The sequence below is a fragment of the Poecilia formosa genome, unplaced genomic scaffold (genome assembly GCF_000485575.1).
Source record: "Poecilia formosa unplaced genomic scaffold, Poecilia_formosa-5.1.2 Scaffold360, whole genome shotgun sequence".
Classification (NCBI taxonomy): domain Eukaryota; kingdom Metazoa; phylum Chordata; class Actinopteri; order Cyprinodontiformes; family Poeciliidae; genus Poecilia; species Poecilia formosa.
The window spans coordinates 212,788-225,155 of record NW_006800299.1 but is presented as its reverse complement, the minus strand read 5'-3'; the positions used below and the strand labels follow the sequence as shown (position 1 = coordinate 225,155).

The following is a 12,368-nucleotide window of genomic DNA, read 5'->3' as shown; positions in this document are numbered from 1 at the left end:
TGTGTGTGTGTGTGTGTGTGTGTGTGTGTGTGTGTGTGTGTCTCCCCCCATTCAGGCTGCCCAGGTCTTTCACCAGGTGTTCGTCGGTTGTTGGGTTGTAGTTGATGACGGCGTGCTGCTTGTCCACGCTGCGCGACTGTTCACACACACACACACACACACACACACACACAATCTATTAATCAGTGAGTTTAAAGGAGACGAGATAAAAGACGACGACAAGTTTTACAAGGAACAAGTGATGATGAAGGTGAAAAATAATGGAGGAAGAACAAACAGACGAAGAGAAGAGAGGAAGAGGAGAAAATTGAAGGAAGGATGGTTGGATGTATGGCTCTATGGTTGGACGTATGGTTGGATGCCTGGTTGGATGGTCGGATGCCTCCTCACCTGCAGCATGAGCTCGCAGTCCTCGCGGCCGACGAAGATCATCTCCTTGGGGAGGCGGTGCCGCGTGCCGGAGCTGCTCACCAGGAACCATGACGTCACGCTCATCTTCACAGGCCTGCCGACAAACCGCAGTGCATCCTGGGAAATGGAGGCCACACCCACAAACAGCCTGAACTACGTCCTGCAGCAGGGATCCTGAACCCACGCTGTCATCGATAAAAACAGTTTCGCTCCACTGACGGTCCGACCCGGACGGGCGGATTCAAGTCGACCCACCGGGATCACAGACCGAACCATAGAATCGACCTCTGAGGTCCGATTGGTTTCAGAAACACGTTTAATCTGCTGCAGATTGTAACAGGTTTGTATTTAACACTGATTGATTTACAGCTTTAGGCCACGCCCCTTTGGTTCTGAAACCTCCAGGTCCGTGATCTGAACGGACTGAGTTGGATCCGTTTTGGTTCTGTGAGGATCTGAGCAGAGCTGCTGACTGGACCATGAGCTCCAGCTGGTTCTGGGTCCAAACCAGACCAGATCATCACCAGAACCACCAACCCAAACACAGCAGCTGATCCTAAACAAAGTGGCCAAAAAAGGGTCAAACTGTTACAATGGCCTAGTCAAAGTCCTGATTAAAATACCAGAGGCCCAATAAAGCCTTGACTCTGTTCCGGTGATTTAAAGAATCGTCCAGGTTTCTGCGCCTCAACCATCAGCGGAGCTTTAAGAACTGAGCGGAAACTAACCTGTCATACGTCACACCACGTGACCTTCCTGAACCTGACTGGATGCAACCTGGCAGCTGTCTGCTCATATCTGTCACGTCATCATCATCATCATCATCATCATTTCAACTGAGCCACGCAAACGCGCACGCGCGGCCGCCGGAGGATCCGAGCGGCTGGTCCAGCTCCTCCCAGCGGGCCGCGGGCTCTGATCTGCGGCGGCCCGGCCGGGATGCGCCGCCTCCGGCTGCAGTCATCCCAGACAGTCCGGTCCCAGCCCCCCCTCCTCCACGCCCTGTCCTCTTCCTCCTCTTACCTCCGCTCCAGATGCCGCCGCTCCCCGCCGCTGTCCTGCGTTAGGATCCCGCACTGCCGCACTGCGGGGCGGGTGGAGCATGGGAGGCGACCCGCAGGGCCGGAGCTCGGACGGGGTTCGGGTCTCTGCTGGGGGTTCGCTCTCTGGTCCTGATGCTGCTGCTGTTATGGCATCTCTCCGCCCGTCTCCTCCTGACGCACCAGCGGCAACCCGCTGCGTCAAGACGCACCGCGTTAGCGCCTACGACACCGGAAGAGCCCCAACGCGGCCTTCAAATTAAAAGACTGCCCACAACCATGCATTTTCATTACATATGAGATGTTTTAATATTTAGGATAATTTTAATGTATGTATTTAAAGGTAAATTAAAATGATAATGGAAAATTAATTGTGGCAAAAATATTAAAACAAGAATATTAAAGAAAAGAATTAATCTGTTTAGTGATAAATCCCATTATCACTAAATAACAGATAAAATGCATCACTAATGATATATTTTAAGATAGTATATTTTACTTTATAAAATATCCATCCATCCGTTTTCTTACACCCTTGTCCCTGGTGGTCAGGCGGTGCTGGTGCCTCTCCAGGAAGAGGCAGGTCACCTGGACAGGTCACCTGGACAGGTCACCTGTCCATCACAGATAAAATATACTTTATTAAATATATTAATTTTATCAAATAGCTTGTATGTATTCTATTAAAAGAAAAACTAATTTAAACAAAATTAACTAAACATTTAAAAAAATTATTGAAATAATTCCCAACGATCCCAAAGGGAAATTAAAAGTTGCTGTTACTCATGAATTCAAATTCTTCAAAAATTTATTGTATTTAAACACTAAAACACAGCAACGACATATTCATACATCTGATTTTGATCATTTTGTTACATTTCTTAGTTTACTAATTATTTCATTGACATACTTTTATGTCCCATATATTTTTTTCATATGTGTTTAAATGTCTTGCAGACTGAAAGAGGAGCTCCTAGAAGTTTATTTATTTTCAACGTTCCTATTTGTAAAACAAAAAAAAGAGAGAGAAAGAAAAGAAAACCAGAGTAAAGCTTGTAGGTTGTTTGAGCTGTAGGTCGATATGAATGGATCTGTGCTCTTATTGTGAAGACAATCACACTTCCGGTCTCCACAGTCGGCGCTCTAATTTACGTCCCGCATCTCCTTGAACAGGACAAACACAGAGCGTCTCCATCAATAAAACTATCGATATCTTCATTATCAGTGAAACTCCCAGCTGGAGTCACGTGACTCGTCAATGAAGCTCAGCTTGGCATTACGTCACCTCACTGTTGACACGAGGACGCAGCTTGTTGGTGGTGATGATGTCATTGATACTGAAGCGAAACGTCACAACCTGCTGAAGGTCCGGCAGGTCCGACCAGAGGCGGCGGGAGGCTGGACGCGGCCCTGGGCGGCCGAACCGATTATGATTAATAATTATTTTAAAACTGGGGGAAGAAATGAAAGAAAAATAATCTGTAACATGAGTAAACATGAAGGACCAGGTGCTGCCATACAAGACAAAAATATATAAATATGTTCCATCTAAAATGACCTTAGTGGTAAAACCCATATTTATTTATTTGTTCCTCAGTTTTCAGTCATATTTACGCATTTATCTCCCCATCATTCATTCCAGCATTTTTACTTTTAATCTTTTCAAATTGTTTTGTAAAATCAACTAGTGATAATATTGACACAATGGTGATTGTTTTTAATTCCAGACATTTATATTTGCAACATTTTCTTGATATTTTCATGAATAAATCACTTCATAAAGTAAAATTTAAATTAAAAGCCAAATATGCATCTATAAAACATAAAATAAATGTAGAAGATGGTTTATATAAGGATATGATGCACAAATAAATAAATGTAGGAAGAAAAATATTCAGAAATAAACATGTGGTTAAAAATTTATCACAAAATAAAATCACAAAATAAAATATAAAAGGTCAAATAAAACATAAAAGTGATAAATCTGGTATTTATTAATTTTATGTATAAAATGATACAGAAATGCATAAATTGATTAAAAAAAACTACATTTATTTTCTTGATTTAAAGTCAAGTTATGTTAGTGAAGTAAATTTTAACAATTAGAAAATAAAATAGGGTTAAGGTTACCCTAAGCCATATATACTTATCCAAATCTTGATTCTAGGAAATTTAATTAATCCCCATAAGAAAGACGAAGAGACAAGTTTAATGCAAAGAGTATAAAGATATTTATTTATTGTTTTACTGGTTCAACAAATTTAACATTTAATTTTGTGTCTTTTTAGTGTAAAAAATCCAGAAGAATGTGAAAATCCTGATCAGACTGGAAATCCTGCAGATTTAACAAACCATCAGATGGAGTTTTATTGTGACAGGCTGCAGGACAGGAAGTTAAATGCAGTAACAGGAAATGGAGATCACTCCTACACTTCATCACCTGACTGAGTTCAACGTTCACCGTCTGGTTTTACCCAGAATCCCCTGATCTGAGATCTGATCTGATCTTCAACCAATGAAACCAGGGCAAATCGGAGGTCCCGCCCACATCCGCTCACCTGACTGCTCAGGTAATCTGCATTAGCACACCGACGCTCACNAAAAACTACATTTATTTTCTTGATTTAAAGTCAAGTTATGTTAGTGAAGTAAATTTTAACAATTAGAAAATAAAATAGGGTTAAGGTTACCCTAAGCCATATATACTTATCCAAATCTTGATTCTAGGAAATTTAATTAATCCCCATAAGAAAGACGAAGAGACAAGTTTAATGCAAAGAGTATAAAGATATTTATTTATTGTTTTACTGGTTCAACAAATTTAACATTTAATTTTGTGTCTTTTTAGTGTAAAAAATCCAGAAGAATGTGAAAATCCTGATCAGACTGGAAATCCTGCAGATTTAACAAACCATCAGATGGAGTTTTATTGTGACAGGCTGCAGGACAGGAAGTTAAATGCAGTAACAGGAAATGGAGATCACTCCTACACTTCATCACCTGACTGAGTTCAACGTTCACCGTCTGGTTTTACCCAGAATCCCCTGATCTGAGATCTGATCTGATCTTCAACCAATGAAACCAGGGCAAATCGGAGGTCCCGCCCACATCCGCTCACCTGACTGCTCAGGTAATCTGCATTAGCACACCGACGCTCACGGAACCAGAAACCAGAAACCAGAAACCCTGCTCTCTGCTCTCCATGTACAGTTTTTATTCCACTTCAGATCTTTCCTGTTGCCATGGAGACGGGTCCTCCTCTGCTCACCTGGAATCATAAAAGAAAAACAGTAAGTCATGACAACATCCAGATGTTATTCCCTGACCTGCCAGGCTGAGGCGACGCGCCACCAGCCAGAAGCTTGAAACGGAAAATCTCAACGTAGAAAAACAAAAAAATAAAATAAAATCAAACACCTGTATGATGATGTCACAACCAATGACATCACACACATGGACTCACCTCACTGTACAACGCATCCTTTCTTCTGCTTGGGGCTTTGGGATCTGACGCAGTCATCGAGTCCTGCAACAAAAAGGGACGATTGGATTGGTCGGTTTGTGGCTGAACAGAACCGTTTGGTTCTGGCAGGTTCGGTCCGGTTCGTTCTAAGATACCCAGCAGAACCAGGAATCCCTGGAGCCAAAGGAACCAGGAGCCTCATGAACAAACAGCTGAAGCGCTTCCTAATAAAACATGGAGGATTCTTCACATCAGATTGCAAAAACAACAGATTTAGCAAAACTTAAAAACTGAAACAGGAGCGAAAAATCAAATCTAAAGAATCAATTCCTGAAGAACAAACGGTTCAGGAAGCTGTGTAATGACAGATCTGAGCCAGTAGAGGGCGACATAATGTGTATCAACATGGTGGAAATTAGCGCTTTAGCATTTGGTTTTGCTAAATTACAATGATGTATTAGGATCAATAAAGCTAGAAAGCAAACAGAGGAGTACATTTCTGCCAAAAACCTCAAAAAGTTTTAGATTAAATCAGAAATTTTCACCCCTCCAAAAATCAACTCAAAAAAAAAAGCAGGAAATGACTGACTTCCATAAGTTTCAAATTTGCGACAAAAAAAAGTCTGAAATTTTGAGACTAATCTCAAATGTAGAAAAACTTAGAAATTTCTGAGTTTCAGAAGTTGAAAATGTTGAACTTTTGAAACTCAGAAATGTAAAGTTTTTTTAGTTCAGAGATTAATCTCAACATTTCTGAGTTTCTTCTGGAAAATGTCCTCAGGAATTGGTCCTGAAATTGTCCGTCTGGAGCCGCCTCTGGACACCGCTGGTCTGCCCGTGTGTTTGGGCGACAGCAGCCTTTTAGCCTGGTCTGCGTCTGTTAATCAGACATTACAGGATTTAGTGTTAGTCGGATCTTCATCTCAGATTTATTCTGCAGATTTTCTAACATTTGTTACGAAGCAGCTGATTGGCTGAGAGGAGAACCTTTGACATGTTTGGTCGTCAAACCCGATTTAGAAAGACTAGAGGTGACATGCAGAGACGTGGAATCACTGATGGGATTATTTGGGATTAAAAGCGAACAGAGGTTCTGTCTGAGTCGGGTTCTACCTCAGGGGAGGGGCGGACGGGTTCAGGCCCGGGAGGAAACCAGACCCACATCCTCTGTGTTTGTCCTGGCTTGTTAACATATTGACACAATAACATGAACAGTGAAATTCAGACGCATATAAACATGAACATGGCAGTAATCAGGACTTAATGACAGAAAGTCAAGCTGTTATGCTAGCTAAAGCAGCAATATGGAGGGGAGGGATCTGCTATTTGTATGGAAGAAAATACTTGAAAATAAATCAGCTTGAAGTTTTGCTACTCTATGGGGGTAAGCTAAGTGTGCTAAACGTCTTCAAAGATAAGCTAAAAATGAGCTCCAGAAGGATCAGTGGAAGTTCTTATTTGGGAAAATAAGAAGTGACCGTCTGATCATGCAGAGCCGCGGTTAGCGGCTTAAAACCTGCCTGGACTCGAGTCTTCAGAGTGCGAGTCTAAGACAAGTCCAACAAATTTGTTGTTGCAACTAAACTGCTAAAGTCTGAAGCACGAGTCTCCATCTGTGCAGGCCAAAGCCTCTCTGGTTGAAGCTCCAGTCTTCACCAGCAGGGGGAGACACTTGCACAGCAAGTACAAACTACTGTTGCAGATTAAGGTTGTGTCGGTTGCCATGCCAACAGGGCAGAAACCTGTCATCTCTGCTGCTCGGACGTTTCTGTACCTTTTGGACGGGTCTTGTGCGTTCTCCTGCTCGGACTCTCGTTTGGATTTTTGCCGTTCTCCGGTCCGATTCCTCTCACTTCTGACGAGGAGATGTACTCAAAGTCCGACCCATCCGCCACGCTCAGGCTGCTCCGGACTCTGCTTGGTGCCGGACGCTCTGCGCCGGGCTGAACTCCCTTCAGTCCTGAGGAACTTTGGGTTTCCAGACCCGAGTCCTTTAAAGACTGCTGACGCCTGCGCCTGGTCTCCTCTGCAGGACCAGCAGGAACGGCTGCAGGTGTTTGTGGGTTCTGGTTCTTTGGTGATTCTGTTGACCTGGGATCAGGACTCGTTCCAGAGGGCAAGGCCATCGCAGATTGGTTGGAAGTGGCAGGAGTTTGGACCGCCTCCAACGGCTTCTTTGATTGGCCAGAACTTCCTGGATGGGAGGGCGGATCTTCCTGGATTGGTGTCATTCCAGATGTCTTCTGTGATTGGCTAGAGAGAGGGGAGTCGGGGTCCTCGACAGCCTTTGACCTCCGTATGGTCCCGGGACGCGCTGAAACATAACAATGGCTCCAGATTTAGAGCTGAAGATCCAACAGGACGTCACTGTTTAGCTGACAGTTAGCGCTCAGCTAAAGACACGATGACTCATGATGTCACGCCCCCAACTTTCTGCTGGAGGGCAAAATGCTGCTGGCTAACAATGACTAGTATTGGTGTTAGCTGTTATCAACATAATGGGGTAAAACTGAACTGAACACCTGATATTTAAAAGGAAAAGGGACGCGGGGCAAGGTCAAGTAAAAGTTTTAATAAAAAAAAAAGCAAATGAGAGGAAAGTAGCTCAGCTATGCTAGCCTGACTATGACAACTTTAACATGTAGATGTGCTGCAGAATTCATTGTGTTTGAGTTCAATTAAAAAGCAAAACAAACGTCGACCCAGAGACCAACTCTGACAGATCATCTGTAGAGCAGGAGTTTAAATCAGCTAATCAAGCGCTGCTGTTAGCTTAGCCAATAGCAGCGGTGGCTAGTCTACCACAGTGACCACTCATTAATAATGTCAGAACAAACATAAAGCCAGAAAACAATAATTCAACAGACCAAATGCAGCAAATGTTTGCTTGTTTTTTGGTGTTGAATCCTGATGCATTAGTGGAGCTGTTGTCAGTCAGTTGCTATGGAAACAGGTCTGTTTGAAGCGTATGATTAGTTCTGAGTTATTAACGGTTTTTCTCGTTATTTTCGGCTGTGGCGCTCTGAATCTCCTGGTTTCATTTAGTTAACAGTTTTACTGCAGCAGCGCCGCTATGGATGGGAAATCGTCTTTTTTTCCCTCCATCGTTGTTTGCATGCGTGACATTTCGGGATGTAAACCATACCGTGCACCGTGCCTGCAGGAACAGGAAGTGACCCCCGGCGCTGCCCCCTGCTGCCCCTGCGGGACGGCGTTCTGGTCTTCTTCAGGGCGTGGCCCTTCCGGATCTCGGCCATCAGGTTGTCGATGATGCAGCCTTCGTCCTGCTGGTTCACCTCCCTCTTGACTGCAAGACGAGCATCGGTCACCTGCAGCCACGCCTCTTCTCTGATTGGCCAAAGTGCTGCTGGAGGCGGGACTCACCCATCCTGCCGGAGTCTCCTTTCAGCTGCTTCTCCTCCTCTCTTTTCTTCCTCTTCTTCTCCAGCTCTCTCCGGTTTTCGTTCTCCTGTCAGGTGAAAACGACCCGGATGTTTTGTTTTGTGATGATGTCATCCTGATGATGTCAGAAGCACCTGTGATCAGCTGCTCACCTTGAGGGCTTTGAGGAAGAGCCCTCTGAAGGTCTTGATGATCCCAAAGAGGTCGTCGAGGGAGAAGGTGGCGACGTCTTCGCACAGGTAGTCCGCCAGGTCCCGCCTCCTGTCCTCCACAGAGGTCATGACCTTCTGCAGCTGCTCACACACCTGCAGGCTCTCCTGGAGGAAAAGGAAAACCGTCACGATGCGAGTGAGACGAGGCGACGACGAGGGGGCGGGGCCTAATGACTCACCTGGATGGCAGACAGGTACTGCTCCTTTATGTCCTCAGAGGAAGAGGAAACTTTCTTCTCAGAGCTTTTGAGCCGTTTGGACAGAGAGGAGTACTCAGACTGGATGGACTCCATGCTCACCCTGCAACCAGAACAGGAGAGTTCACTCCAGTGTTCACTCCAGTGTTCACTCCAGTGTTCACTCCAGTTCACTCCAGATGGAGAATTAATTGTAAATCAGGCTCTTTAATGTTTTCAGCCCGGGACCATCTGCTGGTCAGCTAGCTACACAGACACAACACAGCTACCTAGATAGCTATCTAGGTTGCTTGGTATCTAGTGTGATGATGTCACTAGCTAGTTGTGTACCTAGTTGTGTAACTAGGTACACAACTAGCTACCCACATAGCTAGATAGCCAATTTGTAAGACAATTAGATAGTTTTACACTAGGCACTCTGTGCAATAACACAGTTTTTTATACAAATGGTTCACTAATCGGCTGCTGCCACGAACAAACTGTGATTTTACATCATTAACACTCGTTTAGTTCGCTCACTAAAGGAGTGGATTTTGTCTAAAATAGATTTTATGCCTCATTTGTTTACATGTTAATTTATTTACACAGATCTCCCAGGATCATAATGACACATAAAGACCTCCGTTTGAAATGGAAACTCATTTCTTTAAAATGAATAAATGTGAGTGGAGATCAGTTGGTCTGTTTACCCAGAAGCCTTTTCACAGATCTGCAGGTCATCAGGCAGGTTGAGCAGGTCCGGATGGTCCTTCTCCACCTCCTGGGGTCAGATTAAAGCCTCAGGTTATCTAATCTGTGTCCAGCATGAGCAGCGTGAGCAGAGCGCCCCCTGCCTGTACCTCCAGGATGTGGTGCAGCAGCGTGATCCTGGACTTGTTGGCTTTAGTTTCACTCAATCGGAGCAAAGTGCCGATTTTAAAGCCGTCAGCGTTCCCAGTGTGGGTTCCCTGAAGCAAAAATATTAAATGACAGCAGATTACAGCCGATTGTTCACCTGGATTCAGTCGTGTGTCCGGAAACAGAAAGCGGTTACATAGTTGAGGAAGTTCCCGACGCTGAGGATGAGTTTGCAGAAGCTGGGCAGGCGGCAGCTCTCCCTCACACCTGAACACACCAAACATCACGATTTCACACGGAGAAATGAAGCATCACCTCCTGTGTCAAAATAATCAGGTAAAATATGACCGAACACGACGAAAACATAAAATCTCTACAAGCGATTTGGTCTCATTTTTAGTGCAAATATCTTAGAGCACTTGAAATAAAAAACAACTTTCAGCAAATGTAGGAGCTTGTTTTTTATTAATTCCCTAAAATTGATGAAAAAGTTTTAGTTGCACTGGCAGACTATTTCGCTTGTAACACGGGAAAAATATCTGGTTATAAATGAATTTATCTCATACTTTTTAAATCAATTTTAAGGAATTATTTACTAAACATCAGCTCCTATATTTGCTGAAACATTACTGGTAAGTTGGTCAAATGTGCTGAGAAACTGGAGCAAAACTTTCTTCCTGTCTGAATCTGAACTCTGGTTGTTCACATGAACAGCAGGGGGCGCCACATCTCTAACTGTAACCCTATGGAGAACTCTTCTTCAGGTGTTTTCAGGTTTTATTTTGTGTGTAGATTCTGTTAATACAGACTTTGGCAGGCCTGGTCCAGAAGTTCAGCTTTGGGTTTCAGAGTCTCCAGCACACAGCTGCTCTCTTCACACAGCAGCATGCACTCGATCCTCAGCGCGTAGCTGCACACACACACACACACACACACACACACACATCAGCAGGAGACAGGCGTGCAGGTGAATCATTACTTCAGCAGACAGGTGGCGCTGTCCTCTTACCTGGGCACGTTCAGCAGCTGCAGGTAAAACTGATCCACTGACGCCATCTTGTCTCTGTCTTCCTGGTGGGACTTCAGGTTTTCTATCTGAGGACAGACAGGTGAGGCGTCAAACAACGTGTGGACAAGTGGAACAGCTGCAGGTAAGCAAAGCCCCGCCCCCTGACCCAATCTGAAAGCTTCCTCTGAAGTGGGCGGAGCCAATAAACACAGACGGGCGTGTTAACGGCTTCCTGTCAAAAAGCAACTAGCGACAAATATAGCAACTTTTTTTTTTAAAGCCACAAAGAAAGCTCAGACTTTTTCCCCCCAAAAAATTGACCATCAAGAAACTTTTTCAAACAGTGAATTACACAAATGTAGCAAAATTTTTCAAAAAAGGCAACTAGCGACAAACCAGCGATTTTTTTCTGTGTTTGGTGCGAGTTATCGCTCAGCGTGCTCAGCGTCTGCTGAACTCTGACCTCGTGTTTCTCTGGAAGCAGTTTGATCAGCTGTTTGAGGATTTCCACATCGAACTTGGACCGGTCTCCGTTCTGGATCAGAGACACAAACTCCTCATGGGAACTTCAGCAGAAACGGAGCAGAAGAATCGATCAACGACTGAAAACCAGGAAGTGCAACCAAAGGAGCGTTTCTATTGGCCGGCGCCTCACCATCTGAACTGCTTCAGGAAGATGTTGAGGTTCAGGCTTTTCTTGGCGTCAATGAACGAAATCTGCGGACAAGGAGACGACAGACGGACAACGGGTCAGACGATGCCTTCAGGACCACAGAACCTGAACCGACGTTTCTCACCTCTTTGGACTCCGTTCTGGTCTTGGTTCTGGTTTTGGTCTCCGTGGGAGGCAGACTGAAGAGCTGCTCGATGCTGCAGTAATCTGGTTCCACCGATTCTGATGATGATGATGTCCAGAGAGACTGATGATCTGTGGACAGACGAAGAGTCCAGAACCTGACCGGGTCCAAACAACTCAGAGTTAAGGTAGGAGAACGTCCGCTAGCTCACCGGTTACCACTCTGGACGGGAGTTTCTGCCAGTTCAGCTTCTTCATCCGCAGGGAGGGGCAGGGGGCGGGGCTTGAGTGGTGGGCTGGGCTAAAATAGCCGCTGCCTAAAGTCGGTGCTGAATGAGCGGTGATCATTTCCATTGGTGGAGGCGGTGGGATCCCCATGCCAGGTAAAGGTGGAGGCGGTGGAGGTCCGGCGCCTGGTAGTGGAGGAGGTGGAGGAGGCGGAGGAGGCGGAACTCCAATGCCAGGTAAAGGAGGAGGAGGCGGAGGAGGTGGAGGAGGTGGAGCAGCTCCTGTGCCTGGTAAAGGTGGAGGAGGAGGAGGACAACCGGCTGCAGGGGGCGGAGCCTGTTTCTCTGCTAACGGCTGTAATTGGCCAGGAGGCCAGCTGAGCGTTCGGGTCTGCACCGCCCTGTCCACCGTTCTGACCTTCTTATTGGATGACAGATGTTTTGTGGGGAAGAGCCTATCCAGCAGCGAATCACCGGGGCCTAAATCAGCTGGAAACAGATTCAGACACGCTTACATCCGGTCAGTCATCCCTCTGGACCCGCCTTCTGACCCAGAACCTGAAACCGGACTCACTGTTCTGGGCCAGCAGCGTGGCTCGATCAGTCAGCGCCTCCAGAGCCAGCCAGATGTCGTTTCTCTTTGGGTCCACCATCGACAAGGCCTGAAGGATGGAGAGCAGCTGGACTGAGGACGGACAGCTGGACACCTGGACACAGAGACCATGGAGACGACTTTGAGACACAACCCGGTTCTTCACCTCAGCAACAACCAGG

At 45.5% G+C, this 12,368-nt stretch overlaps 2 protein-coding genes across 8 annotated transcripts in view; both read right to left on the bottom strand.

Moving 5' to 3' along the window:
• The window catches only part of cep170bb (centrosomal protein 170Bb), a 17,671-nt gene extending 16,007 nt beyond the window's left edge, over window positions 1–1,664 (bottom strand). For 3 of the 7 annotated variants that reach the window (XM_007574732.2, XM_007574734.2, XM_007574733.2), the window contains exons 1-3: window positions 1,435–1,663; window positions 391–528; window positions 47–136 (exon numbers count right to left, since the gene is read on the bottom strand). In XM_007574732.2, the coding sequence (XP_007574794.1) occupies window positions 47–136; window positions 391–528; window positions 1,435–1,515 (309 nt within the window). In that variant the 5' untranslated portion in view covers window positions 1,516–1,663. Of the gene's footprint in view, window positions 1–46; window positions 137–390; window positions 529–1,434 lie in introns of all 7 variants that reach the window. The other 4 variants (XM_007574735.2, XM_007574738.2, XM_016662128.1 and 1 more) reach the window with 3 other exon arrangements.
• A 2,562-nt stretch (window positions 1,665–4,226) lies between these two features.
• Window positions 4,227–12,361, bottom strand: LOC103153741 (inverted formin-2-like; the record flags this gene model as incomplete). Its single annotated transcript, XM_016662118.1, has 17 exons — window positions 4,227–4,719; window positions 4,915–4,977; window positions 6,689–7,228; window positions 8,060–8,221; window positions 8,299–8,383; window positions 8,469–8,633; window positions 8,708–8,828; window positions 9,415–9,485; window positions 9,565–9,672; window positions 9,759–9,829; window positions 10,372–10,472; window positions 10,572–10,657; window positions 11,035–11,137; window positions 11,227–11,288; window positions 11,369–11,499; window positions 11,580–12,083; window positions 12,169–12,361. Coding segments are annotated over 16 exons (2,565 nt in total), but the record flags the coding sequence as incomplete, so codon positions are not given.
• Window positions 12,362–12,368: the final 7 nt, after the last annotated feature.